The 24,320-nt window shown below is 44.0% G+C and overlaps 1 protein-coding gene across 5 annotated transcripts in view; it reads left to right on the forward strand.

The window, feature by feature from the left end:
* PTPRJ (protein tyrosine phosphatase receptor type J) overlaps nt 1-24,320 on the forward strand; it is a 144,295-nt gene that overhangs the window by 69,573 nt on the left and 50,402 nt on the right. For 3 of the 5 annotated variants that reach the window (XM_075928125.2, XM_089778664.1, XM_075928128.2), the window contains exons 2-5: nt 16,604-16,743; nt 17,803-17,821; nt 19,132-19,353; nt 23,630-23,896. In XM_075928125.2, coding sequence (XP_075784240.2) covers nt 16,681-16,743; nt 17,803-17,821; nt 19,132-19,353; nt 23,630-23,896 — 571 coding nt within the window. In that variant the 5' untranslated portion in view covers nt 16,604-16,680. The remainder of the gene's footprint in view (nt 1-16,603; nt 16,744-17,802; nt 17,822-19,131; nt 19,354-23,629; nt 23,897-24,320) is intronic. The other 2 variants (XM_089778666.1, XM_075928126.2) reach the window with 2 other exon arrangements.

A 24,320-nucleotide genomic window follows, 5' to 3' on the forward strand; every position in this document is an offset into this window, starting at 1 on the left:
TTTAAAGAGGATTGTGATTAATTGCTCTCCTTGTCTGTTAAAAGTTGGACAACGAGTAACCATGCTTAATGTGCAGCAAGAGTTTTTAGTTTAGCTATTAGGAAAAACCTTTTCCTAACTAGAAAGGTAGTTAGGCTTCGGAACAGGGTTCCAAGAAAAGTTCTGGAATCCCCATCATTGTAGGTTTTTAAGAACAAAAACCTGCAGTGATTGGTCTAGGTTTACTTGGTCCTGTCTCAGCGCAGGGACCTCGAGAGATTCCTATCAGCCCTACATTTCTATGATTCTGTGAATTATGGCTGAATCATATGCATCTGCCATAATCCAATGCATGCCAATATAGTCGTGCTAAGATATGTGCTTTCACAATGCATTAACTTATCTGGCAGCCTGAGCTTGATAACGTTTAATCATACAAGTGCAGTTTTGGTGGTTTTATTGTGGCCTCTAGTGGCCTGTGGCCTGCAGCACAGAAACCTAAGTGCATAGCAAGAAAGTCTCCACACTGAAGGGACCCCCGGTATTTTTTGTCTGCTGAAATTTGTCTAGATGCTAAATGTAAGGAATAGGTCAAACTAGAGAATCCAGGACTAAAGAATCAAGACTGGAACTGAGTAGGTTTCGTACAACACGTCCTGTGTAATAAACAGATAATATTAGGCATTTGAGAACTAGCATTTAAACAGGAAAACATTAAATGGAAAATATTAGGAGGAAAACATGTTAAACATTTACAGGATAACATAACCATGCATTTATCAAGAATTAATCTTACCAGGAAATTGTGCTTGCTTGCTTGTTTGTTAGTTAGTTGTTGCTGTTGTTGCTGATGATAAACTTACAAAATGAATGCATTGAGGGAACACAGGGCATACATCTTATTTGGATTTTAGTGAAATATTTTGTAGTGTTCAAAGCAACATACAACATTGTATTGAGAAATGGCTGAAGAACCATTAACTAATAGTAGAAGATGGCAACGCATCAGATTACAGGGAAGTATCAGTTTGGCCTCAGAGGTCACCGCTAAGCCCAGTATTCATCAGAGGGTGGAGTAACACTGACTTTTGTAAATGATATTAAATAGGAAAGTTTTTGATGCCTACTGATGACAAAGAGGGATTGAAAATAAAAAGGGACCAGTTGTGATAGAACCTGCAGCCAGACCAGAATACTTAGCTGCCATGACTCACTCCTCCAACAGAGCCTGCAGTGACTCATCCCCCAGGCTCACCCCACTGCAGCAACCTATCTCTGAGCAAGGCCCAGGTCAGATGACCCCCCAGGTGCAGGTATTTCACAGACCTGGCCACAGCTGCAAGTGCTGAAACAGCACTACTTGGCCAGGAGCCCTTCTGCTGCCTGGTAGTATTACAGACTCCCCAGGCTTCCAGCCTGCTTTTGGACCAGTGCCTGTTCTTGCCCCCAGCCTTCTCCAAGCCTTGTTCCAGCCTGCTTCAGCCCTGTCTGTGCCTTACCCTGACCCTCCTGCAGCCCTGCACCCCTCTCCAGATGCTTGCACTGACTCCTGGACTCTGGTTTTAGCATTACCCTCAGCCCAGTCCCAAGCCTACGTCTGGCTTCTACTACCACGTCAACCTAAGGATGTTAAGGACTAGTAGGCTATATGATAAGCAAATGTTTATTGGGTAGTTGAGTCAACTAGTTGCTTCCCCCCACCCTTTGCTGCCTCTATCAGATGGGGGAAAGATGGAGAACTTCAAAGTGACAGCACTGCATGGAGCCTGGTAAGGGCTCCGTGTGGCACTGCTGCTTTGAAATGCCGCCACGGTGTTTCAAAGCAGCAGTGCAGCATGGAGCCCGGGTTCAGCTGGGAACTCTGAGTCCCTCACTGACATTAGGTTGCATGAGGGCGCTTCCGTTTTGAAATGCACAAGAGCCCCTGCTGGGGACTCTTGTACGTTTCAAAGCTGGCACCCGCGTGCATCCCAGGGCCAGCAGGAAGTCCCACTGACTCCGGGCTCCATGCAGGCGCTTCTGCTTTGAAGTGCACAAGAGCTCCCAGACTCTTGTGCATTTCAAAGCGCGTGGAGCCCGCAGTAAGCGGGACTTCCCACTAGCCCTGGGCTACACACAGAGTTCTACTTTCCTCCTTTGAAATGTCCAACTTGTACATTTCAGAGGAGGAATGCGGAAGTGCCTATCGACTAGTTGAGTAGTCGATGGCAGTTTCATCGATTACTCCACTAGTAAATTAACCAATATTTAACATCCCTACTTCAACCATCAGGGTTGACCAGTGTTCCCTCTAAGCTGAGTGCTTAGATGGCCACCCAGGAGAAATTCAAATCCTGCCCCCCTGGTTAGTAGAGCACCCACAGCAGGCAGCATGTAATTCTATTGCTGGTGCACATCTGCACATGCCTTAGTGCACATAAAATTTATTCCACACATGTATGGGAGAAAAATTAGAGGGAACAGTGGTGCTGACGACCTATAGCAATATGGCAAAATACACAGGCTTTTATATGCCACTGTTTCAGCATATTCAAACAAGGGGGTGTTTCACCTGGGAATTAGTGTTGTCTAGTATTACACACAAGCAATCTGAAGATTGTCAGGGTTCCCCATTCCTGAAGACAACATTGACATTTGAGTTGTAGTACCAAAAATTATAATCTCATTTTGTTCTTATTTTATATTTGAACTCAAATTGCTTCTCCTACATGTTGTTGTTGAATCTTACAGGTGTTTTTAAAATACCTTTTAAAATATATTTTTAGTAAGCTTTGCAACTACAAGTTGAACCTCTCTAGTCCAACACCCTTGGGATCTGACCAGTGCCCAGCCAGAGAATTTGCCAAACTATGGAATGTCAATATCATCTAGCAGCATTACCAACCCTTTCAGTGCTTGCCTGGCTTTTAGAAGAGATTTAGGGGTAAATTAGAGCTAAATAACAGCGCAGAACACTGAGAGCCAGGACTGCTTGGTGTAAATAAACTTTATGGACTGCAGTAAACTTGGCCAGAGGCATGATAAATGGACATCCAGCTAACTAAAATCGTTCTGGACCACAAATTTTGCCAGACCAGTGAGTGGCAGGCTAGAGAGGTTCAGTCTGTAGAAATATGATTTCTTTTTTTAATATGTAATAATTGTTTTCTTTTAATACTATTTTATATTTTCCTAAGTTAGGAATTTGTAGATTAGGTTGTCAGGGGTGTGACTCCAAAACTATAAACTACTTCTGGGAGATGCAGCACAGCAACAGTAGAGGTGACAACAGTTTGTTGTGAAATAAACCTATGATGGGAAATTTTCAAGGAGGCTCCTTGTCTCTATGCTGTATTTTTAAAAACTGATCTGCCTCATCAGGCTGTTACAGACCATTTTGTGACTTTCATTTGTTGTCTGTAAGGCTGCTTGCAGGTGATCTTTACTCTAGACGAGATGTGAACGGTTAGCCGGTTACTCAGTTAACTGATAAGCCTCACCTTAAATGGGTAATGCTTACCAGTTCCGGTTAGCTGGTAACTGGTGGGGGCAGGAGCAGCTCTCTGCCTGCCATGGGCAGATGGCTACTCCAGCCCTCCAGAGGGCCTGCCATAGGCAGGGGCTGCTTTGGTGGGTGCTGTGAGCTGGAAGTCAGCAGGAGAGCTGGGGCAAGATCGCCGTAAGCTGGGGGCTGCTCCAGCCAGACTGGAGCGGTCCCCAGCTCAGATCTCACTTTAGTTGGTTAACCCGTCAAACATTAGGCCAACCTAACATTTAATCGGTTAACTGATTAACTTGGATTTTACTTCCCTACTTTACACCATTACAAATGTGTCATCACTGTGAGAACCTATTCATTTTTCCATTGCACACGCTCTGTTACGGTAATAGAGGGTGTGCCCAGGCTAACGCTTGGTGTCTGTGCAGGAATGTGCATAGCTTGTTTATTTTGGTGGTTGACTGCAAACTTTACTTTGACACAGAACAATGTTGAAAAGTCTCAGAGGGGTAGCCATGTTAGTCTGCAACTTGAAAAACGAGTAGTCCTGTGTAGGCACCTTAACAAAAATATAGAGAGAGTCTCGTGAGCTTTCATGGGTGAAATTTCGTGGGTGAAACTATTGTAATTCATATGTCTGAAAAAAACCATAAATAAAAGATAAGATTACCCGGTACTGCTTGCTCAGTTTAGGTTCCCCAGCTGTCTTGCTGATGTGGGTGTGATTGGTTGGTGAAAATAAGGCAAGTACAGTTTGGCCCTTAGGAAGGAGCTCTTTCAAATAGTACTTGCTGTTGTCACTGTCAAAAAGGCAAATTGTTTTCATTTGGAAACTCTCGCAAGATGCAAACTTGACTGTCTTGTCACTGAAAAGAGATCTTGTATAACTCAATATGAAGAATTAGGATTACTTTGGGTGTGTGTGTGTGGGGGGGGGGGGGTGTCTGTGTAATACAATACATAATTTTCTACAAGACTAATTTTACATTTTTTTCTATTTACATTGTCTTTAGGGGGTAACTTTTATTTTTCTGTGTATTTATTGGAACTGGTAGAGGGTTAATGACAGGTTTCTTGCTTTAGAAAATTCCAGAACACTAGCAGGTGACACCATTGACTAGTTGATTCGTTTTTCAAGGCCATGAGCCACTGGTATGTACATAAATATATATTTTTCAGGAAACAACGTAGGTAAAGTTGAGATTGGGGAAAGACCTTTAAAAATAACTCATAATTTGACAGCTGTTAAAAAAGTGGCTTTCCCCAGCTCCGTGCAGAAGTTAGAGATTGGGGAAACTGTAAATGGTATATTTCTGTGTGGAGTTTTGGTTGCAACTTAATGCTAGGGATCGTGAGGGGTCACAATCCCAGAGGCACTGAATCATCATGGCAAGAATATATACCTCTCCTGTTATTCCAGGAGGATAAGGAGAAACACTATTCAGGCACCAGCTGGCGGTGTTGTGCATAGCATTAACATTTCTCTTAACTCTTGGGGAAATGCTGGTTGTTATCTGTGACATATTTCTTTTTAGTAGTTCAGCATATTGTCAGGCAAGTCTCTTCTACCTAAATCTCTCTGGAAGAATCATGTTAATATGTTCTGGCAGTTATGCATTATGTAGATACCACCAAATAAAGCATTACCTGGTGCCACGTCGCTTCATCAGGGAGTGGCCGTCTGCCTCCAAAGAGCCTTTCTGGGAAGAGGAGGAGGAGGAGAGCGTAGGTGAGATGGAGCAGCAGATGCAATGGGTGATTTTTCCCTTCCTCCCTCCCAATGAGAGTTCTTCACATAATTTAAGATAAGATTTTTTTCTTTTAATGTTAGATCTGTTCTACAGAAACATATATTCTGAAAGCTAACTGCTAGATCAGGAGCCTGGTCCTTAAAAGGTCAGTAGTAGACAGACTGGAGACTCCACAGTCCTTTCTTGGTTTGTATTTTTTAATTTAAAAAACCCCACAAACTTATGAAAGCCTGTTTATCCTTTTCATATTTACCTTGATCAGTAGTAGGGTTGTTAAATATTGGTTAATTGAATAGTCAGTTAACTTCATGGGGCTCGTCTACGTTGGCCCCTTTTCCGAAAGGGGCATGTTAATTTCAGAGATCGTAATAGGGAAATCCGCGGGGGATTTAAATATCCCCCGCGGCATTTAAATAAAAATGTCCGCCGCTTTTTTCCGGCTTTTAGAAAAGCCGGAAAAGAGCGTCTACGCTGTCCCCGATCCTCTGGAAAGAGCGCCCTTTTCCGGAGGATCGTATTCCTACTTCAAAGGGCGCTTTTTCCGGAGGATCGGAGCCAGTGTAGACGCTCTTTTCCGGCTTTTCTAAAAGCCGGAAAAAAGCGGCGGACATTTTTATTGAAATGCTGCGGGGGATATTTAAATCCCCCGCGGATTTCCCTATTACGATCTCTGAAATTAACATGCCCCTTTCGGAAAAGGGGCCAGTGTAGATGTAGCCATGAATTCTTACCAGTTACTTGACTAGTCTATAGTCCCCAGGGGTGGGGCCGGCAGCCAGTGCATTCTGGCCCCACTACTGAGGAGCCTCTTACCATTCTGCACTGCTGCCTCTATATCAGAGGCAGCAGCGTCGGTCGGATGCTAGGCAGGAGCTGATCCGTGAGGGAAGCCAGTTTAAAAACCAGATCCCCTCACGGACCACCTGCCTGTCACCCCGCGCTGCTGCCTCTGATATAGAGGCAGCAGCGCAGGGTGGCAGCAGCCCCTGTCTGGTGGCGGTACTGAGCCTGAACTGTGCCAGGCTACTTGCCTACCTGGCTCCTAATACACTTAAAATGCAGAGCCACAACAGAGGTAGGGCCCAGATCTGGCACAAGCCAGGACTAAGCCATGCTGCTGGCCATCCTGCTAAAAAAATTTACTGGCAGGGGGAAATGCGTGTAATTTATAGCATTAACTTATAAGCATTCACTTATCATTTACTCAGTTAATCAACTACACTATTACATCTCTAATCAATAGCAAGCTTCAGTTGCAGTTCTTGGAAGCCAGCTATATGTATAGATTTTGAGGGTGGGGTGGGGAGAACTACTATATTGTCTGAAGTTTTATTCTTTTGGCTCAAGTAAAATTCCAGATCAGGCCCCTTCTGGGATGTGTACAGAAATTTAGACCACATGTCAAAGTTTAATCATTCCACTGCATTTAGTGTAGTGGGAGAACAATGTGGATGCTAGTGTAAGTCAGAAGGAATTTTTCCTTTGCTCCCACTGAAACTTCAGTGTGGGTTATTTCCTGATTTACCATCCAGTAGTAAGTTCCAGGTTCACTACACAGCATTTCAAATAAGTTATACAGTAACTAAAGGCACTTCTGCTATTTCAAGCCATGGCAATGTGATAAATAACTCTAACATCAATGTAATCTTTTTTTTCCCCCTAAATAAAGATTGTTCAAAGATGCCAAGTTTTGATTTTCAGATTCTTTCTTTCTTCTGAAACCAACACTACTAGGTTAGGCTATAGGGAGTGTAGCTTTAATTTGATCAAATCCACCAACATTTTGGATGGAGTAGAGGCTGGGTGAAAAAAAGACTCCATTTTGGACTGATTTATAGCATTAAGGTTATCAAACAAAGCCCTTTTAGCTAGAAAGACAATTCTGCTATTGTTTTGCGCATTGCACTCATTTTACAAACCTTGATAATGAGGCAGGTCACCTTATGGTCACTCTTGTTGAAGTCACTGGATTCCAGGAGAGACTAAGAGTATGTCTACTCTGGGAAGATTTGGCGACAAATGTGTTGTCGACATGCAAAAGTTGCCAAAAGTGAAAAATGGTCAAGGCAATTTTTCTGCCTCCCATTGTTGTCTTCTCATGGCCACATTACTAGCAACCTGTTGACTGAGGGTATGTCTACACTACCCCGCTAGTTCGAACTAGCAGGGGTAATGTAGTCATCCGCAATTGTAAATGAAGCTCAGGATTTGAATTTCCCGGGCTTCTTTTGCATAAAGCCGGCCGGCGCCATTTTTAAATGCCAGCTAGTTCGAACCCCGTGCCGCGCGGCGGCACGGAGTAGCTAGTTTGGATTAGGCTTCTAATCCGAACTAGCTGTACTCCTCGTGGAATGAGGAGTACAGCTAGTTCGGATTAGAAGCCTAATCCGAACTAGCTACTCCGTGCCGCCGCGCGGCACGGGGTTCGAACTAGCTGGCATTTAAAAATGGCGCCGGCCGGCTTCATGCAAATGAAGCCCGGGAAATTCAAATCCTGCCTGCCACTGTGTTCCTAGTGCAGGGCGGAAAAGAAGCACTCCAATAAGTTCTTTGTTTGCTCTCAGCTCACTCAGCTCTCAGTTATTTCCCGGAGCTTTGAAAGGGGAGGGGCACGTGCCTACAGGGCAGCAGAGATCACAAAACACTGTGCACAGCCATCAGGGCAGGCTTTGTGGGATACTGGCAGAAGCCAGTTCTCTGGACAAAACAATCAGCAGAGTCCACACTGGATTTTTTTCAACAGTAAAGGGAGGAGGAAAAGACAAAAGTCTCTTGCAAGGGTGGAAGTTGTTGTTGTTTTTGCCAAAACTGGGTGTTTTTCCCAACAAAAATCACATTGCAGTGTAAATGCTCTCACTGCTTTGTCACCAAAAGGCACTTTTTGGTGACAAAATGTGCCAGTGTAGGCAAGGCCTGAAAATTGGCAAAACACTTAAAGGAGGATGCAGGGGAAAGGTGGGAGGATGAGGCAGGGAAGGAATAGAGCCTCAATATATTAGACCCCAAAGAAAATCACAGCCAATCTACAAGGCTAAGAGACAGGCATGTCTTTGATATAGTTTCTGGTTATGGGACAAAAACATGGTTATAACACAGATTTGAAGTCCATCATTTTTGTCATAAAATCCCACTGAAATACCAAAAATGGGTGTAGTGTTTGATCTTTGCTTGGGGCTGGGAACAGGGCAGGGGTGGGCAATAATTTTTGACAGGGGGCCACTCCGAGGTTTTGGAAAGTGGTCAAGGGCCACACTTTTCCACGATATTAATGGAGATGAAGGGTCTGGGATGGAGTTTGGTGCAGAAGGGAGCCTGGGATTTGGGTGCAGGAGGGAGTCTGGAGTCTGGGAGGGAGTTTGGGTGAAGGAGGTGATTGTGACCTAGGGCAGAGGACTGGAGTGCAGGGGTTTGGGATGTGACCTAGGGCAGGAGTCGATTGTGATCTGGGGCAGGAGATTGGGGTGCCAGATCTGGGAGGGGGTATGGGTGTAAGAGGGGGACAGAGGGTTTGAGTATGCTGAGTGGTGGGTGGAGGCATAGAGTTTGGGAAGGAAAAGGCTGGGGTGGCAGAAGCAGGCTGTGGCCAAGAGACTTACTTGCCAGCTGCCAAACTAGCCTGCCTGCAGAGCTCAAAATGTTTCCCAGCCAGCCTGGCCATTTGCTTCATGAATAACTAAGTCGAGAAGAGGGGGCGTGGTTCTTGTTGGCTGCCTGTTACTCCAACAAGCAGCTAGCATTGGCTGGGGTCTGCTAGAAACTAGCCAAAAGGAATGTGCTAGGGACGAGGCGGCTCCTAAAACTTCCCCACTCCCTTCCGGTTTTAAAACAGAAATGAAGTCCTGCAGCCATGTTTCTGCGCGGGGCTGCGGGGCAAGCTGGGGAGACTGCCTGGGGCTCCCTGCTGCCTCTGCAGGCTGGATTAAGTGGTTAGGTGGGCTGCATTCAGCCCACGGGCCATATTTTGCCCAGGCCTGGCTTAGGGGGGATGAGAGAACTGTTACAAATATCAGAGGTCAAATCTAAATACACACAAAAACTGAAAAAATGCCATGTGCAAGAGAAGAGGCCACCAATGTTATTCTACGAATATAGTTTGACTTTATGTTTTTCACAGCTTCTTTCAGTGAAGTTGCAATGCTACTAGTGTGTGAGGCTTGAATAATGTCAGTGGATTGTCCATCTAATAATGAACACCAATTGATGGAATGTTTTTCTTCCTATTTTGTTTTTTTCTTTGCTGTCTTTAATAAAATGGCTTTATTCAGGGTTAAAAGGGGAGGAGGGGAAATAAAGCTTTTATGGAAAGAAACTTAACACGGCTATTTCTAAAATTAGAGCCAGTTTCCTTAGAGATAAACCCTCAACACTCAGCAAATGAGGAAGTCAGTGTGTTCTGTTAAAAGGCATTTTATGGATTGACCCTGCGTGCCTGCAAAGATATCCAAGGGGAAGTTTTGATGTTGGCATCTGCTTCAAATGTATTTTGAGTTCCACATTGAAGTGAGTTAAAGTTTGTTGTTTTGTGGAGTTAGTGTATATAGCACAAATACATGTGTTTAAAAGTGTATAAATTCAGCAGAGTAACTGATAAAAGACCTTGGGGAGGTCAGAAATCTGGAATTTATTATTTTCACTACATCTGTACTACATAACTAAAGGCTATTTTATGGTATTCAGATAACTTGTTTTATTAACTCCCCTCATAAATCCAAGGTCCTGATTTTCAGAAGAGGAGCTGAGCATCCACAATTACTACTGAAGTGACGGGAAGCCATGGCTTTTTAGCTCTTCTGAAAATCATCAAATCACTTTCACATTCAAATCTATATTCCCTGAATCCTCTCTCCCTACTCTGGGCTTAATTCTTCATCCACTGAATTACTCTCAGGTGTTGTCCTTTTGGGTGCATGTTCCCTCAGCTCTGCCTATTACAAACATAGCGGGCTGATGTAGCATTTTGTTTATTTTGAAGAAGTTTGGTTATTCTTTCATATTGCCGTGTCTGAGTTTTCATATTGCTGTGTCAAGGGTTGCATGTTGTGCATTATTCCAAGTCCCAGGAAAACCGACATGCTGGGGATGTGCATATGTTGACCTGCAAACTTTCTAGACAATACATCTTTCTTTATTATCAAACTTAAATGAAAACCCATTCTTGCAGTAACATTTTTGATTGTGACTCTTTACAAAAATGTTTATTTTAAAACTTTTACAGAAAAAACTTCTCTATACATGAAATATTATACTTTGCTGATAAGCTGTGGCAAGAGTGCTCTTCCCCATCAATTAAGTTTCTAGCTAGCTCACAGTTAAAGAAAAAGGTGGGAGGAGGGTGAGGGGAGGGGGGCGGAGAGAGTGGGAGGGAAGGGAGTAGCTTTGTTATTTATTATAGTTCCTAGAAGTCCTAGTAGTCATGGACTAGGATCCTATTGTCTTAGGCACCGTTTAGGGTTACCAGGTAGATGCCCCCCCAAAATACCGGACACACTTGATCATGGGCGGGAGAGACCGGCTGGGAGGGGGGCGGGGCTGGCCGGGAGGAAGGGGGCAGGAGGCAGAGCTGGTGGGAGGTGGGGGGTCAGAGGCTGCAGGGCTGGCCGGGAGGAAAGCGGGCGGGAGGCAGGGCTGGCGGGGGGCGGGGTTGGGGGCCACAGGGCTGTCCGGGAGGAAGGGAGGGCGGGAAGCAGAGTTGGGGGGGGCTGGACGGGAGGAAGGGGGGCCGGAGGAAGGGAGGCGTGAAGCAGAGCTGGTGGTGCGGGTGGGAGGGATGCAACCACTGGCCGCAGATGGAGTCCAACAGGCCGTGCCCCCAGCAGGCCCTCCCTCTAGTTGCTAGTAAAAGCCAGGCGGGGGTGGGGGGAGTGGCTGGGAGCCACTTCCCCCACTCGGCTTCTGCACGCAACCAGAGGCTTCCAGCTGGGAGACGGGGCCGCGATTAGTGCTGGGAGCCTCTGGTTGTGTGCAGAAGCCGGGCGGGGGGAGTGGCTGGGAGTCCCGGCCACTTCCCCTGCTCCGCCTTGCCTTTCCTGGCACGGCTTTTGCACAGGGCTCCCAGTGCCAATTGCGGCCCCACCTCCCAGTCACCCTCTACTTTGCTTGCAATGTGACACATTCATACCTCTTAGACACATTATTAAGCAGACTCCTTCCCCTCTCCCCCAACACACAGCTAGGTCTATGGAAGAATATTTCGATCAACTTAGCTATCAGGTGGCTTTACTATAGAAATGGAAGAAAAAAAAATTATTGCCATACTCTGTACACCATGCTTGTAGTATAGACATAGCCATAGGTCTCTCAAACTGAACGTCACAAAACACAACAACCTTCACACCAGAGAACACCCAAAAAACCCCACAGTACTCTTGTAAGAGTCAGTCTTGCCCAACTGAGGTTTTCTACACTACAGCTTAAGTCATGATAATGTATGCTGCTCAGGGTGGCTACATCTAGATTGCATCCCTTTTTCGTAAAAGGGATGCAAATTAGACGTATCGCAATTGCTAATGAAGCGGGGATTTAAATCTCCCCTGCTTCATTAGCATAAAAATGGCTACCGCTTTTTTTCAGCACGGAGCTTTGCTGGAAAAAAGCGCCAGTCTAGACGCGGATCTTTTGGAAAATAAACCCTTTTCCGAAAGATCCCTTATTTTAAGTGGGATAAGGGATCTTTCGGAAAAGGCTTTATTTTCCGAAAGATCCGCATCTAGACTGGCGCTTTTTTCTGGCAAAGCTCCGTGCCGAAAAAAAGTGGCAGCCATTTTTATGCTAATGAAGCAGGGGAGATTTAAATCCCCGCTTCATTAGCAATTGCGATACGTCTAATTTGCATCCCTTTTATGAAAAAGGGATGCAATCTAGACGTAACCAAGCACTGATGTTATGTTTGTAAGAGAGCGTCTCCTGACGACCTAGGATCTGCCATTAGTGGAGGTAGTTTTATTTCACCCACAGGAGAGCTCTCTCCAGCTGTCACAGAGTATCTTTCCCCAAAGCCATGCAGCATAACAGCTGTGCCACTGCAGTGCTTTGCATGCAGACATCCAAAAAAAGTCGTACCTACAAGTCACAAATGGAATGATTCCTTTGCTCAAATATTGTTACTTAAGGAGACTATTTATACAAAACATTTGATCATTATCTCAGAGGATATGCACACCTAGTTTGCCTCATATTCGTACCTGATAAATTAGGAGTCTCTGCATTTCCACTTTGCTTTTCAGTTGTATTTAATTTATATAATCACATATGGAGCTTTTAAAACAAAACACTGGGATCACAGGGAAACCCAATAAAACACCAGGAAATAAGCCTTTAGTGATCAACAGTTGAATATGCAGTAAAAAGAGACACTTGATATTTAGCTGCACAAAACTAGGGGATTCAGCACCAAAATTTTAATTGCAGTTTCAATGACCACACCTTTCTTGTGGCATGTAGCAATTCTCCCAGCTTGATCTAAGGGGCTAAATTCTGAAGTGGGATTGTCACCGTTACGCACACTCTGTTCAGTTTGGCCTACACTGTCAGGTACTCATTGTAGCCTGGCTGTATTGGCAACAGTGCTACAAAGCCTCCTTTGGGTTCTTACTGAAATGACGAAAGAGACAACAAAAGGAAATATGAAGAAAAGAGAGGAATTATTCTGATGGAAGAGAAGTTCTCTGAGAAAGGGAAAAACAGGGTATGAAAAGCTGAGCAAAAGTTGTGGCTACTTGCCATGTGGTGATATGCAGTCCCTGTGCAAAATGATTAGGCATTGTGTACAATGACTCAGTGGGAGGCATTTTTTTCCCCTGGGTTCCTGGAGAAGGGGAAAAAACCCTGCCTTTAGGACAACACCTGCCTTATCCACTCATGTTTCCAAAGCAAAGTCGTTTTGTTAATGTAAATACAGAAGTAGGAAGCCATTTGACAGAACATTAAGGGTACGAAAAAAATTAAAATCCTGACCTGACTTGTGAGAAGCAGCTTTATTCTGTGTTGTGTGCTTTGCTTTGTGGGCTCAGCTCTCTGTACCTTAGGATATGTCTACTCTACAGACCTTATAGAGTGGCAAAGCTGTACCTGGGCAACTGTGTTACTGTAAAGCAGGGCTACTCAACTTCGGAAGCCCTGGAGGCCACAATGATACAGCACATGCTGAGGGCTGGAACTTAAGTGTAGTTGCATATACATGCAGATATATATATGCAAATAGCTTCGTTCACACTGACAGGCATGAATACAAAGCACTTCCCACAAGAAAAAGGGATGTTAGTAGGGATGTTAAATATCACTTTATTGAATAGTTGATTAACCTCATCAATTCTTATCCATTACTCAACTATTCTATAGTCCCCATGCATTGCTGCCTCTGTGGGAAGGCGGCTCACAGGAGCAGGGCATGTTCAGGGAGCCGGCTGAAAAGCTTCCACCTCTTTGTTCCCGCATCCCCCTTGTTCCCTTCTTGGGGATCTGTGAACATGACAGGCTCCATATGACTAATTCACAATGACATGAACCAGAACTTTGGGTGAAATGTGTAATCATTAAAATGTAGCGTCTTTAACAGCATGACCAAAGGTGGCTTATCACTACAGTCAGAAAACGCAAAGTAGTCCAGTGGGTGGGAGGAAAGAAAGTGTTTGCTAACCTCATGTGGCATTAAAAGATGATATCCATTTACTAAACAAGCAGCCTCAGCCGGGGAGGCACACCATTGCAGAGAGGAGAGGTAGGAAATGTGTGTGCCAGATGACTAAGGTACCATACAGCTTTTTTGTGCACTGAATATTCAGTCAGAATTATGTATGGACAGCATTTTCCAAGCACCTTAAATAGTTTGTGGAACATGTAATGGTGAATATGTACCAGAGCAGAGGGGAATCCACATCCTGTGCTAATTTTATTGTGGCGGGTACTGGAGTCAAGAATGATTGACTTCCTAGCTGATTTGTTGATGAGGGAAGTCATATCCTTACCTTTATTCTCTGAGGGTATACACTTGCTCCCTATCTTGAGATAGGGATGCAAATGTAGTGTACCGAAATTGATAATTAAGTGTGGAATTTAAATTTTGAAATTGCATTATTGCAAAATAAAATGCCCCATGTAGCAGCATTATTTCGAGAGAAAATCCTTCTCTCGAAATAACTGTTAAACCTCGTTATTTAAATCCCGCGCTTCATTAGCAATTTCGGTACATTACATTTGCATCCCTATCTCGAGATAGGGAGCAAGTGTAGCCATACCCTGAGGTAAAACTGGTAGGCCAGCAGAATTGATGATCACTGCAGCCTGGAGTAACCCTCTGAGAGGCACAAGTACATGAAGTGAGACCAAACCTGAACCATATAAGATGAATGTGCTATTCACCTGAATCTCTAATCTCTCTAAATTTGCACAGTACCTCATCTACATGAAGTTTTACATTAGTGCAAAGCTAGGCATGAGCTCATACAGGCCCCTAGTGTCTCCTTATCGTAGTATGGGGTGAGTCACATCGGAATGGATGACGAGTCTGGCCTTTATAAATCTGGAAATAATACTAGCGGGGGAGGTGCCAATGAAACAGTTTTTAGAGTGGGGGAGCTGAGTGGAGTCCCTCCCCCATCCACCCATACCTCTGTCCGTGCCCCTTACTGTCCCCTACAGCTGGGGCCGGGAGCAGGGCCATGGCTTCGGGAGAGGGGGACCCAGAAGTGGCAAGGGAGCTGAGACTGAGGGCCACAGCTGGGAGTGGGTGCAGAACATTGGACATAGGGCTGGCAGCGGGAACTCAGGGCTCCAGGCTAGCAGCCAGACCCCATGCAAAAGCTGGAGGTGCTGCAGGCAGCTCCTGCACCTATAGCTACCATGCCTATGGAAGGTGTTGGCCAGCTGCTCAGTCCATTCAGGGTCTGAGGATGAGTCCTAGCCAATGCCAAGGAGAGAGAAACCTTCCTGTTCCTGGAGAATTTCCTTATACTCAAGGGCTACGTCTACACTGGCACCCATTTCCGGAAATGCTTAAAACGGAACAGTTTTCCGTTATAAGTATTTTCGGAAAAAGCGCGTCTACATTGGCAGGATGCTTTTCCGGAAAAGCACTTTTTCCGGAAAAGCGTCCGTGGCCAATCTAGACGTGCTTTTTCGCAAAAAAAGCCCCGATCGTCATTTTCGCGATCGGGGCTTTTTTGCGGAAAATACTACTGTGCTGTCTACACTGGCCCTTTTCCGGAACAGTTTTCCGGAAAAAGGACTTTTGCCCGAACAGGAGCAGCATAGTATTTCCGGAAAAGCGGCTGATTTCTTACAGTAGATCGTCAGTGCTTTTCCGGAAATTCAAGGGGCCAGTGTAGACAGCTGGCAAGTTATTCCGGAAAAGCGGCTGATTTTCCGGAATAAGTGGCCAGTGTAGACACAGCCATGCAGATAAGGACTGCTAGTGCTAAAGTGATTCGCCACTTGTCAGAACTACAAAACCCTGGGTTTGAGGATTTTGAGGAAATGAAGTAGGGGCAAGAGGTGAATGAATGATGCTATTACAGGGTTTCTTTCTTCCTTTTCTTAAAAGCTTATTGTGCTTGGTATCTATGTACTACTTGAATGAACTGTTCATACACATATTTGCAAGTTATATTAAGTAAATAATTTTGTCTGTTTAATTCCTACATGTCATTGTTAAAATAAATTACCATTATGCAGCAAAGGAAGTTTGCACCAGTAGGTTATGAAGATCTGAAAAATTTAGTTTGTTTTCCTGTCGGTGTGCCTGCAGAACTGCTGCTTTGGTTTTTAGTGTGCATTTTCCAGTCCATGTTGTCTGCTGCCACCTACTGGTGGAAGAAAATAATTGTGGGTCAGTTCCACCACATCACTGGTTTTCAAAGGGGCACATTAGGTGGGAAGGCAGGTGCCAAGATTATCAGGTGGGTGTGAGGACCTAGCAGAGCCTGCTAGCCACTGTTGCCAGACTGGAAGAACTAGGAGGAGTTTGGGGCATAGTGTCTCCCTCTGCAGCAGCTTCAGGGAATGGCAAGCATGTCTGTTTCCTCTCCTCTCCTCTGCTCTGCTCTGCTCTCCTCTCCTCTCGTCTCCAGAGGCTCATGTGCATCTGCCCCCTTGTAAGAGTTTCTCCCTGCCTGTGCAGGCTCTTGTGTATGCATGCTGAGGCTCACATCAGGGCCAAATGAGCCTGTGGCCTGTGAGTGATTCTGGGGAGTCCCAGGGACCACAAGGAAAGAGGTGCAGCCCAATTGGCTATCACTCATTCAGAACATATAAGAACACAAGAACAGCCATACTGGGTCAGACCAAAGGTCCATCTGGCCCAGTATCCTGTCTTCTGACAGTAGCCAATTCCAGGTGCCCCAGAGGGAATGAACAGAACAGGGAATCATCAAGTGATCTCTCCTCTGTCGCCCAATCTCAGCTTCTGGCAATCAGAGAGGGGATGCTCACAAGTGAGGAGTGGGACACCCTGCCCAGTTTCTTAGAAAGAAGTGGGAAATGAATCTCCAAAGCAGAGCGCAGCAAGAAAAGCTTGGGAGCTTCCACCTTAAATGTGTGCAGGTACTAATGCAGCTTATTCCAGAAATTGCAAAGCACCTCCTTGAACTTTTGCTCTTATGTCGGCATTGCTATCTGAAAGGCTGGCGATTACAGTTCTTGGAGAATGTGCTCATGTTCAGACAGACATATGCAACAAAAATAACACTGTTTACAGTTTATTAATCAGATTTTTCAAATTTGCGTAACTTCAGTGAGCTTTGGATCAGAAACATATGAACTAGTCCTCCCTGAGTAATGCTTATTGTATAGTACTCTCTAAGGAGTAAGGAAGAATCCTGTAAATCATAGGTGGAAAAGTCTATAGGCCCAGACTGGTCCCTTCCAAGGGAAGATGGCTCCCTAAGACGCATTTTCTAGTATTTTTTCTGAGATTGTACAGGTTTCTTTTATAATTATTTAGGTACAGAATAAAATAAGAAGTTGTTTAAACCTATTTTTATAACAACATATTTAATTGTTATTATTTTTGTGCAACCCCGCCATAGTAGAGCTGTAATCTTTGAACATGTTTTTGTTTGTTGGTTTTTCCTGTTAAATAAGTATTTTCTTGCCACTACAGGTTGGAACCTCTCTAAACCGGGGCTCTCTGGTTCAGAACATCCGTGGTCCAGCAGGACCACAGATGTTCCAGGATCAAAGAGTCCTGGGGGAGGGCTGGGCTGCTTCCAGCAGGGCTTACTGGGCTACCTGGTGAGACTGGGAAGCCTGGGGATGGGGACAGGGGAGCTGGCAGTGGGAGCGGAGGAGCTGGCCGGGAAGCCAATGGCTGGGGCAGGGCTCAGTGGGCCCGGTAGCAGAGAGGCCAGAAATGACCTCCCCTGGTCCAGCAAGATCCCTCTTCTGGGACCACTCAGGTCCTGGGTGTGCTGGACCAGGAAGGTCCAACCTGTATTTTGTATGTTTGTAAATGTTGGGTGTCCGTTTTGCATATCAAAAGTTTTGATACCTGCTAACAAAAATAGATTTGGTCTGATTAGCTATTCATTTTATGATGTTTAATTTCTCTTTTGTGCCTCCAATGCTTAGTTATCTAACTTCTATTAATTATTTTGTTTTCAGATAATACCTGCGGCTGTCTGTAAGTACCAGTCTATTGCTTCTCTATGATTTTGTTTAGTATTTTTGTTTACTCTTTGGACACAAGAACAAATGGCTATAAACTGGCCGTCCATAAGTTTAGGCTTGAAATTAGATGAAGGTTTCTAACTATCAGAGGAGTGAACTTGTGAAACCAGCTTCCTAGGGGAGCATTGGAGGCAAAACTCCAACTGTCTAAAAGACTTGAGCTTGGTAGTTTTATGGAGGGGGTGGATCTGATAAAACAACAGACAGTGGCACGTAGCCATTCTGTGCCTGCTGGCGCCAAGTACCTCCCATGACTGGTGATGGTACACTAGATGGGGCGGGCTCTGGGTTACTATACAAAATTACTTCCCAGGTATCTGTATGGTGCATCTTGTCCAGAAGCTCAAGGTCTAACTGATCAATATATTTTTGGGATCAGGAAGGAATTTGACCCTGGGTCAGATTGGAGAAATTCCACAAAGTTTTTGCTTTCATCTGCAGCTTGGGCACAGAGCAGGGCAGCTTGACGCTTTGCTGGGAGCCAGCTGTTGCCCGTGCCAATCTCCGCAGCGGGGGGGGGGGGGGGGAGACACCATGCTGCGAGGAACCAGCCGGTGCCCAAGGCACTGCCCCCTGCAGCATCAGCCCTCGCCTGACAGAGCCAAGACACACTCTCCCCCCCCCGCCCTTGAAGCAGGGCAGCTCACTGCTTTGCTGGGAGTCCTCCTCTCCCAGAAATGAGTTGCCTCTCCCATTCATGCTTCCAGCTACAATAGCCAGCCGGCAGCACAGAACAGCAGGTGATGTGGACAGCATGTGCCCTTGAGCCTGACTGGGGTTGGGGTGCCCACAGGTCAGTGCTCACCAGTCAGGAGGGTGGGGGCCCAGGCACCACTGGCAGTGTTGGGGCTTGCCCTCCCCTTTGTCTGGCAGCCAGGCGAAGGGGATATTCACTCCACTAGCTATGAAAATGGTCCCTGGAAATCCACATCCACAGATATCTGCAGATAGACAGGTCTCTGCTTACCTTTCTTTAAGAATAAAGAATAAATGTTTATGGCCTTGGTTAAAAGTGGGGAGTGTGTTCATGTTAGCTTTTGCAAACCTGTTAATTGTCTTGGGTTAATTGTTTATTCCATTAACTCAAAGTGAAAAAGGCTGAGGAAAAAGCAGGGAACAGGAAAGCAGTATTAAGTGGTGATTTTGTAGTCTGAAGAAAACTTAATTAGCAGTAACAGAAATGAATGCACATACATGAAGTGAAATGCCAGAATCATATGAAGGTGCTTAACCATTTTTCTGTATTTTTTCCTCATCTTATAGGCCTTAACAATTGCAGCTCAATAAATGTAAATACAACGTCAACAGAAATAATTGTTACATCATCAGGCAACTTTACAATAAGTCACATAACTTTTGCAAATGGAACACAGTCCTTGAACTCATCATTGAACAACAGTTCAGTAAGCGGTCTTTTCCCTGGTGTACAATACAGTGTCTACTTTTCTAATGGTACAGACGAATGCTGCAAAAACATTACAACAAGTAAGTGACCAGAGGTTGGGACAGGAGCGAGTGTCTTTTCATTTTCTAGCTTTCCTACCATCTTTAATTCCTGTCTACACCAGGAGAAAGCCAGCAGCATAGTGGAGAATGGCTCTGGCTTGATTCCTGGCAAAGTGGTGAAGCACATTATGTCAAAGCCCCATACCTACTTAGCAGCCTTTGAAAACAGTTTGTAAACATGTGGCCATACAATATTTCATGAACGCAAGTGCTGTCAGTCTAGTGGTAGACTTTTTATGTAGGAAGGGTTCCTTTCCTTTCTCTTTGACGGTTTCGGCTGGCAGCATAGACAATTGTATAGAGTTGGGCTAGAGGAGTCTTTGGACTCTGACTTCTATATTTGAAATACATGATAAATCACTCCTGCAATTACTTATATAACATACATGGCTCTGTACAACATATCCAGATTGTGTGTGGGCGGGGGGGTGACCTTGTATTCTAGAGCCCTCTCCTCACATTGTCGTACGTTCAGCAAGGCCCCTTTTCCCACAGTTTCAGTAAGTATCTTCTAGAAAGAGCAGCAGATAGTTGTAACAGCCTTCAACACCCTGAATGGTATGGGCGAGAGAAATGAGGTAGGCAGACATGTGAGTGTTGTGGAGCTCAGTTGTGTTGCTCCTCAGTCCTGGTTGACCAAACCCGACATTGAGGGGTGAAGGGGAAGCAGTGATTTACCATTAAGAAATGCCTCATTGGGGACAAGAATTGTTACTAAGGCCTCCTGAGTCCTGACTTCCTTCTGGCATAAGTAGAATATGTCAAATAAATCCTTACATGCACATGAATGAAAACCTAGGCCAGAATATCCTACTTGAATATGTCAGTGAATTCTTAACAAGTTCTAAGGACTGTCCTCTTATCAGTAAATGTCTAAAAGAAAGCCAGTTGTATAGTAAAAGATGGCACTTTTTAATGTCAAGGCCATGACACCGAATAAGGGAAATGCTTGAGAGATCAAGCATGTGATAATCCATGTAATGACAAGTCCTAGAATGGTATTAAGAACTTCAAGGACAATGTCACTAACAAGAAATTACATGAAAGCATATTGAGGTATTTTCACAAGCAAAACAGCTTGTCTTGCCAGGTCCATAATGACAAAAATTAATATTCATATTCAGTAGTTATAGGTCAAAATAAAACATGATTGTAAGTGACAAATGTTTGGATCACTCCTAACGTTTGCACAGATTGCAGAGATTGAAGGAAAATCTGCCACCATAGAGACCTACATAAGTAAGTAATTAAAAACCTGTTTCAAGAAAACATTCTGAAATTATTATCTGTCATTTCAAACTCTGTCACATCATCACTTGGTTTGTTTTATGAAATTTCTACACATGTTTGACAGAAAACCCTAGTTTTAGTTAATCAGCTTGTAATGATTCTGTTTAGGTTACGTGATTTCTGCCCACACAATACTGCTGCAGTTTGTGTTGATTAGTAGCTTTAAGAACATAATGTAGGAATCAACTTGCAGTTGCGCTTTTAAGGCTGAAAAGAATAAATAATGAGGTGAATTTTAGGGAAGAACTATAAATATTAAATTATAAACTATTCCTTAGTTTGCATAATGGGGACAATCAAAGATTTCCAAGAGGTTTCTGCCTGTTTGTCTTTTGTTAGAATTATAGATAACTACTGAACATCAGCCTTAAATAAATTATCTTAAAATATAGGCCTGAGTTTTTATGAAAATTGGCCTTGCAGTGGGCATCACTGCCAGAATGGTAAAAAGGAACTTTTACATGAAAGAGAACCTGATTGATACGTTCTTTTTTTCACTGTTAGACACTGTTTGATTAATCCAAAATGGTTTGAGTGCAGATTTCTTATTTTGTGATGGGAAATCCTGGGATGTGAAAATTGCTTTGTAGACTCAGGTAGAAGTGATGTGCACATTTGACTGCTTCTCTTAGGCCTGTGTACGGTTTTTGATCCACCAGAACTATTTCAATTAGGGCATGATTTTTCTAGCTGGAATAAACGTACCTCTGGGTTTGAATGCAGTTGTATCGCTGTAAAGGCTCTCTCAGAGGTTTCTATACAGACCTGGATGTATCTGTTGATTGCAGATGACTATGAGCTGCCAACATGATGCAGCCATGAAAAAGACTGATGCAGTCCTAGAATGCATGAGGCGAGGTATTTCCAATAGAGACAGGGAAGCATTAGTACCATTAGAGAAGGCACCGGTGAGACCTCATCTGGAATAGTGTGTGCAGTTCTGATCTCCCGTGTTTAAGAAAGATGAATTCAAACTGGAACAAGTGCAGAGAAGGGCTCCTAGAATGATCCAAGCAATGGGAAACCTACTTTATGAGAGCAAACCCACAGACTTTGGTTTGTTTAGCCGAACCAAAAGAAGGCTAAGGGGAGATATGATTGCTTAACCCATCAGAGGAATAAACACCAAGGGAGGGAGAGGAGTTATTTCAGTGCCAATGTTCACACAAGAACAAACTGGTCATGACTGAGTTTTTACTTGTTTCTAACCATCTGAGGAGTGAATTTCAGAAACTTGCTTACAAGGAGCGGATTGGGATTTCAGAACTGAGCTTGATAGGTTTATAGAAGGGATGGCATGATAAAACTACCTACAATGGCATGTAGCTGATCTGCAACTACTTAGCAGCATTTATTTCTAATACAGGCAGTCCCCGGGTTACGTACAAGATAGGGACTGTAGGTTTGTTCTTAAGTTGAATTTGTATGTAAGTCGGAACTGGTACATTTTGTAGGGGAAACTCTAGTCAAACATTTCTCCAGAGCTCAGTTTTATTCTCTCACACCTCACTTCCCTCAGTCCTTTATTCTCAAGCTGAGGTGTCTGCTGAGAAAAGCCGCTTCGCGTCTCCCTGGTCTGCTGGGGGGGGGGGGCGCTAACTTCGCGTCTCCCTGGTCTGCTGGGGGGAAGCAGCTAGTGCGGGGTTGCCTCACCCCGTTTGTAAGTAGGGATCCGATGTAAGTCGGATCCATGTAACCCGGGGACTGCCTGTACCTGGTCATAGGACAGTAGGTGGGGAAGGCTTTGAGTTATTGAGAATTCCTTCCCAAACATCTGGCTGGTGGGTCTTTTCCACATGCTCAGGGTCTAAGTGATCAATGTATTTGGGACCTGTTCTGACTGGAGCCGCCAGGATCCCCTGTTTGAATGGGAGTTCTGGTCCAAACCTAGATACTTGGTCACCCTAGTCAGTGGGTCTCAACCTTTCCAGACTGCTGTACCCCTTTCAGGAGTCTGATTTGTCTTGTGTATCCCAAGTTTCTCCTCGCTTAGAAACGACAAAATCAGACATAAAAATACAAAAATATCATAGCACACTATTACTGAAAAATGTAATACCTTTTCATTGTACTGTATAATAAATCAACTAGAATACAAACATTGTGCTTACATTTCAGTGTACAGCTTATAGAGCAGCGTAAACAAGTCATTGTATGAAATTTTTGTTTGTACTGACTTAAGTAGTGCTCTTTATGTAGCCTGTTGTAAACCTAGGCAAATATCTTGATAAGTTTAATGTATACCCTAGAAGACCTCTGAATACCCCTGGATGAAAATCACTGCAATAAGTAGCTTATAGAAAGGACAGCAGATGGTGCTAGCAGCCTTCAAACACCTTGTATGGTGCAGGCAGGAGAAATGAGGTAGGCAGACATGTGGAGGTCAGTGGTGCTGCTGCTCAGTCCTAGATGACCAAACCCGAAGGTGGAAAAGGGGATCAAGAGTGAGGGGGAAGCAGTGATTCACCACTAGGAAATGCTCAGTTGTGGATGAAGAAAGTTACTGTAAGGCCTTCTCAGTCCTTACTGCCTCTTAGCCTAAGCAGAATAAATAAACCTTTGTATGGACACGAATACAAATTCTGTAGGAGGCTATGAATTAATGAAGTCTTGTGGTCAGATGTGTGTAAAGCAAAGAAATCTCCTTTAATACATTTCATTCTAATAAACCTGGCAGATCCATAGGGGTGAAATGTAGCGCAACACTGAGTGACTCTGTTGGCATATTTTATAATGAGGATATTTAATGTATATTCTTCTAATTGTAATTTTTCTGAACCTTGAGTGTCTGTATAATAGCCCATACTATAAGTGATGAATGTTTGGATCACTGCTATTGAATGCTGTAATAAATAAATCTGTAGAGTAAAACCTCAGTTAAATAGTGTGAATTAATATGGGAGCACTAATGGCTTTGTTTTCCTTTCAGCCATACAACTAATGCCTATATTTTTTTACCAAATAGAACCCAGTGCAGTTGGTGGCCTCAATGCTACAAATGTCAGTACAGAAAATATAACTTTGACTTGGGAAAACAGAGATCTTCAGGCTTCTAATTACACTTATAGAATACTCTATGGAATTAAGGGAAATTCATCTCTGAAGAACATCACTTCCTCAAACAAGTCTGCTACCATTACAGGATTACAACCTGGTACCTTGTATGAAATTAAGGTCTTTGCACAAGTTGCAGGGATTGAAGGAGAGTCTATCCCCATAGATATTCGTACAAGTAAGTCATTGAAACCTCTTTCAAGAAAACATCCTGAAATTATAATCTGTCATCTCAACGTGTGTCACCTTTATACATTTCATGACATTTCTGTACATCTTTGACAGAAATCTCTACATTTCAGTTAATCACTTGGTAACTGTTCAGTCTGAGTTCAGTCATTTCTGCCAGCACAACCCTGCTGCAGTTTATAGTGCTAGGCTGATTGGTAGATTTCAGAACATCATTTTGAGATTCTGTAAAACTGAAAAGAATAAATCATGAGAAGTTTTAGGGGAGAATGAAAAATACTGATTTCTTATTCCTTCCCTTCTGTAGTGATGCAAAGTCAAATATTTCCAAGTATTATAAATTCTATTTGTTTTATAAATATATGTATACCTGACTAATAATCAAGCCAGCCATGTGTTTCAAAGGAAAAGAC

This window comes from Pelodiscus sinensis, chromosome 5 (genome assembly GCF_052426305.1).
Source record: "Pelodiscus sinensis isolate ZL-2025 chromosome 5, ASM5242630v1, whole genome shotgun sequence".
Classification (NCBI taxonomy): Eukaryota; Metazoa; Chordata; order Testudines; family Trionychidae; genus Pelodiscus; species Pelodiscus sinensis.